Consider the following 6,000-nt stretch of genomic DNA (forward strand, 5'->3'; position numbering starts at 1 on the left):
GAGCTGTTCTTGGGCTTTACCTCAATGTCACTCTTAACAATCCTTCCAACCCTTTAAATGATGTGCAATATGTGCCTTGGCTTCCAACATTTCAACTTTTCACCAAATGAGCCTTAATTTCCAAATACAGTAAAAAATAAAAGATTTCCAGCAAGATCAACTGATATAAGTTCGATTGCAATAATATTTACTGGAAGAACTCGGTGGGCTGAATGGCCTACCTCTTGTGAAGCGTCCGATTCTGCAAAGCTTTTATCTGTATTGCTCAATTTTAAAATTATCATTGCTGTTTTTAAATCCCTGCATTGGCTCCTTTCTCCCCATCTCCGAAATTTTCTTCTGCCCCATAACACACTGCAATATCTATGATCCTCCAAATCTGTAATTTTAAAACAGTGCCTCCTAGTTCTGGATTCACCCACAAGAGGAAATATCCTGTCCACATGCACCTTGTCAAGAGCATTCTGGATCTTATGTACTTCAATTAAGTCACCCCTTACTCTTCTAAACTCCAGCAGAAACAAGACCAATCCATTTAACCTTTCCTTCTAAGACAGCCCGCTCATTCTAAGTATCGATCTCTATGTTCGTATTCCTTCAAATCTACCTCTTTAAGCTTTTGGTCAGCTGCCCTAACATTGCCTTATGTGGCTCAATGTCTTATATTGTTTTATAATGCCTCTGTGAAACACCTTAGGGTATTTTATTACAGGAAAGGTGTGAAATACATATAAGTTAGGTTAATAAACAGTTTATTATTTAAAATGAGGAACCTACAGCTTCAAAAAGTAGCCAATATTAATTAACATACCTTGTTTTAATAGTTTTGGGCCTCTGCGGCCTCGGAGATGAGGATCCTGAGCTATTTTGGCCTTTACTTTGAATTCTTCCAGTGCTTCCTATGAACATTAGAAAACTTCAGTTTGGATGACAAAAATAATGTATTTCATTAAAATCTTAATTAGTATAATTTACCAAAGGTTATATCAAAATGAATTTCCCCAATTCTTTGTGCTGAAAAGTTAATAATCTGATCTCCGTTCTATGAAAGGTTATTTTTTGCTCAATTACCTTCCATTTCTTCCTCCATTGGCTAGCTTGTACCACACAGATGGTAATGTTTTTGAACCCAGTTACAGCATAGAATCATAGAAAAGTTACAGCACAGGAGGCGGCGATTTGGTTAATCTTGTCCATGCCAGCCAGAGTACTCCCAAGTGCCTTTTCTAACCCCACCCTCCTGCACCCAGTCAATAGCTCTGCAGTTTAGAACACTTGGTGTGCAGGTCCAAGTACCTTTTAAAAGAGTTTAGGGTCTCTGCCTCCATCACCAACTCGGGCAGTGAATTTCAGACACCCACTACCCTCTGCATAAAAAGGTCTTCCTTATGTCCCCTCTACACCTCTGCCTTTTCTCTTGAATCTGTGTCCTGGTTCTAGAATTCTCCACCAAAGGACGCAATTTTATCCTGTCCACTCTATCTCTTCCCTTCATACTTTTGTACACCTCAATTAAGTCATCCCTCAGCCTTCTTTATTCCAAGGAAAATAACCCCAATCTATTTAATCTCACACATAAAGACTACAACACAGAAAGAGATAACAAAATGGACTGGTTGGGCCAGGTTATTTATCCTCTAAATGAGGGCGTAGTTCTAGCCATATTTCCCTCACCCCCTCCCCCATTCCTTTCATCCACACAGAAAAAGTATTACATTTTCCTTTATCTCGAAAAGAGATGAAGCACAAAATGACTCTTAAAAATTGATGGATACTGATAAGTTTTTAAAACAATTATCTTCTTGGATAGCCCTTTGGACCAAGGTTGTCAATGCGGAGTTATCTTTAGCTGCTGTCTTACAGGTTTGGTTACATCTTTAAACCAGCTTTGTACTAATTAGATACTACTCCTGGCAGTCATTGATCAATTGTTAATGTTCATATCATCCATGCATACAGGGATAATGAAAATTATACACATAAATAGTTTTAAGTTTTGTAATATAGTACTCAAAGAACAGTACAGCACAGGAACAGGCCCTTTGGCCCTCCAAGTATGCGCTGATCATGATGCCTGTCTAAACTAAAGCAGTCTAACTTCCGGGGTCTGTATCCCTCTACTCCCATCCTTTTCATGTATTTGTCAAAATGCCTCTTAAACTGTTGTGCAATTTTCATTATTGTTGTAATGCCACTCAGCATCTTCGCCAATTCCATACTATTTCTTCCTGCATCAACTTCTTGAAGCATCAGGGAGCTGACCTACTCCAGGGCTTTGTTCATGCACCTAGCAACCAGGATGTCATAGATAGATTCATAGATGTTTACAGAATGGAAACAGGCCCTTCGGCCCAGCTTGTCCATACTACCCAGTTTTGATCACTAAGCTTAGTCCCACTTGCCCACATTTGGCCCATATCACTCTATACCCACCCTTCCCCTGTAACTGTAACTGCTTTTTAAAAGACAAAATTGTACTCGCCTCTTTCCACTGCCTCTGGCAGCCCGTTCCAGATTCTCACCAACCTCTGTGGTCTTTTTTGTATCTCTCCCCTCTCACCGTAAGTATATGTCCTCTAGTTCTATATTCCTCTACCTTTGGGAAAATATGTTGACTATCTACCTCATTGATGCTCTTCATTATTTTATAGACCTCTGTAAGATCACTCCTCAGCCTCGGATGTGCCAGGGAAAAAAAGCTCCAGCCTATCCTTATAACTCGGACCATCAAATCCTGGTAGTATCCTCGTAAATCTCTTCTGCACTCTTTTTAGTAATATCCTTCCTATAATAGGGTGACCAGAACTGAACACAGTATTCCATGTAGGGTCTTACCAATGTCTCGTGCAACTTCAACAAGACATCCCAACTCCTGTATTCAATATTCAATAAAACCAAGCATGCTGAATATTTTCTTCACTGTCCTGTCCACCTGCGACTCCACCTTCAATGAACTATGAATCTGTACTCCTAGATCTCTTTGATCTGTAACTCTCCCCAACTCCCTACCATTAACTGAGTAGGTCCTTCATTCAGAGGGTAGTGAATCTTTGGAATTCTCCACCCCAGCGTTCTGGAGGCTCAGTCGTAGAGTATGTTCAAGATTGAGATCAATAGATTTCTCGATATTAAAGATATCAAGGGATATGGAGGTGGTGCAGGAAAATGGCATTGAGGTGGATGATCAGCCAGGATCCAACTGAATGGTGTAGCTGGCTCAAGGGGCTAAGGCCTAATCCTGCTCCTATTATTATTATTTCCTATTAACATCTCTAATTGGAATTAACCTACAGTTTCTGCATTGTATTGCAAAACAACTTGAAACATTAATCAGTATTAAAAATAAGCACACAATGGCAAGTAGGCATGCTTGAAGCATCTATCTAGAAATATATTTGAAAAACACCTTTATATTAAACATCTCATCCCTTTTCAAATACCTGTCCCAATATCTCCTTATGAGGCTGTATCAAATTTGCTTGCTAACGCCCATGAAAAGTACTTGATGACATTAAAGGTGCTATGCAAGTTGTTCTTCATCACCTGTGCCACTTATCCTGCTTCAGAAATATCACTTATCCTTCCAATTGCAATCTAACATATATTCATTCAAAAATATATTGATTTGTATGAAAGTGCCCAGGGGTGAACGCCCAGGGCAGCACAGTGGCGCAGTGGTTAGCATTGCTGCCCCACGGCACTGAGGACCCAGGTTCAATCCCGGCCCCAGGTCAGTGTGTGTGGAGTTCGCATATTCTCCCTGTGTTTGCGTGGATCACACCTCTACAACCCAAAGGTGTGCAGGATAGATGAATTGGCCACACTAAATTGCCCCTTAATTGGAAAACAAATTGAGTACTCTAAATTTTTTTAAAAAGGTGATCAGCCAAACAAATTTCCCTCCTTTGCCACTCCCTCCGCTGTACAATTCATTTGGAAATTGGCTATGTAGCACAATAACTTTGTTATTAGTAAACCTTTCTAATCTACCAGGAAGGCATCCAAGATTCCAAAATTTAAATATTTGTTCCTCCTTACCTGAAGGAGCCAACTCTTGCCAGAATAAGTTCAAAGGGCATCAACCAAGTAAGCCACAATTTATTTTTTATAAATTCTCTCTCAGGATGTGGGTGTTGCAGGCAATGTCTCAAGGAGGTGGAGGTGAGCTACCTTCTTAAACAGCTGCAGTCTCAGTGGTGAAAGTGTACCCACAATGCTGGTAGGTAGGAAGTTCCAAGGTTTTGGCAATGAAAAAATAGTGAGATCTGTCCACATCAGATGATGCAAGATTTGGTGGGGTTCTTACAGTTTCCCATGCACCTGCTGCCCTTGTCCACCTCAGTGATGGAAGCTGAAGTTTTGAAGACACCGCTAAAGATGTTTTGTGGAGTTGTCAGTACACACGTAGCCACACTACTCTAATGAAGGCAGTGGATGGAATGCCAACAAAGTCAACTACTGCTTTTGTGCTGAATAGCATTGAGCCATGAATGTTATTGGACCAGCGCCTATCTAGTTAAGTAAAGAGTACCCATTATGTTGTGACTTCATAGATAAGCCAAGACAACTAAATGTTGATAGGCTGTTTTCATAGAATCGTAAAAACACAGGCTTTGACTCATCAAATAAATGCCTTTTTTGACTAGCAATCCAATTAGATCCATTTCCCTGCTCATTCCCCATATCCCTGCATTTTATATTATTTTTCAAGTATTTCTCCAATTTCCGCTTGATGGCAATATTAAATCTATACTACCAACCCATCAGGTCACACACTCCAAATCCTAACTATTCCTTGTGCAAAAATGTTTTTCCTCTTATTAACTTTGACTCTTTTGCCCATCATCTGCACCTTCTAGATATTGGTCTTTCAGCCACTGGAAGCTGTTAGTCTTTATTCACTTTATCTGAACACTTTCTGATTTTAAGCACCTCTATCAAATCTCCTTTTAGTCTTCTCCACTCCATGGAGAAAAATACTGGCTTCTCCATTCTGCCAATGTGTTTGCTATCCTCAGCCTTGGAAACATTTTAGCAAATCTCTTGTGACAGATGTCAGCTGTACTGGTAGCACAGATTCTCACCTTAAGTCAGAAAGTTATGGATTCAGGTTCCACTCCAGGATTTGAGCATTAAAAAAAAATGAAGGCTGGCACTCCAGTGCAGACTGAGAGAAAGTTGCACCGTGAAAGCTGCCATCTTTCAGATGAGGCATTAACCATCTACCTTCTCAGGTGGATGCAAAAGATCCCATGGTACTATTTCAAAGAAGAGTTATCCTCAGTATCGTGGCCAATATTTAGCCCTCAACCAACATCACAAAAACAGATGACATGGTCTGCTGTTTGTGGAGGCTTGCTGTACGCAAATGTTTCCCATATTACAACAGTGACTACACTTCAAAAGTACTTCAATGGCTCTATAAAAATGCAAGTCTTTCTTTTAGCGCAATCATCAAACTGATCAGTAAAATTCAAACAAATCTGAACCCTTTAACTCTATTCTAAAAATATAATTGCTACACATATACATTTGAATTACCAACTACACATTTCTTTTAACCTTCTTTCTATCCCTATTTGACAACTCCTGTTTAAGCATTTCACACCTCCCACCATTGAAGTTGCTGCTACATCATCACTGACAAGGGGGTGCAATTACGACATGATTATTTTTTTTATAGGTAATTTGTATCGTAGTATCGTAAATGTGCAATGTTAAAATTACCCTGTTTGTCTTCACTCTCATGTGAAATGGCACAGCAGGCTAGTTAATTTTATTCATTGGATATGGGTGGCCCTGGCTGGGCCAGCATGCACTGCCCATCCCTAATTTCCCTCCAACTGAGTGGCTTTGCTAGGCCACTTGAGAGGACATTAAGAGTCAACCACACTGCTGTGGATCTGGAGTCACATATAGGCCAAACCAGGTGAGGACAATTGATTTAATTCCCACAAGGACATTAGTGAACACGATGGCTTCTTACGACAATCGACAATT

The 6,000-nt window shown here is 40.1% G+C and overlaps 1 protein-coding gene across 1 annotated transcript in view; it reads right to left on the minus strand.

The window, feature by feature from the left end:
* LOC119974417 (lethal(3)malignant brain tumor-like protein 4) overlaps positions 1-4,992 on the minus strand; it is a 115,518-nt gene extending 110,526 nt beyond the window's left edge. Inside the window, exons 1-2 of the mRNA XM_038813682.1 lie at positions 4,903-4,992; positions 812-899 (exon numbers count right to left, since the gene is read on the minus strand). Coding sequence (XP_038669610.1) covers positions 812-899; positions 4,903-4,992 — 178 coding nt within the window. The remainder of the gene's footprint in view (positions 1-811; positions 900-4,902) is intronic.
* Positions 4,993-6,000: the final 1,008 nt, after the last annotated feature.

Source organism: Scyliorhinus canicula, chromosome 1, assembly GCF_902713615.1.
Source record: "Scyliorhinus canicula chromosome 1, sScyCan1.1, whole genome shotgun sequence".
In the NCBI taxonomy this organism is placed as follows: domain Eukaryota; kingdom Metazoa; phylum Chordata; class Chondrichthyes; order Carcharhiniformes; family Scyliorhinidae; genus Scyliorhinus; species Scyliorhinus canicula.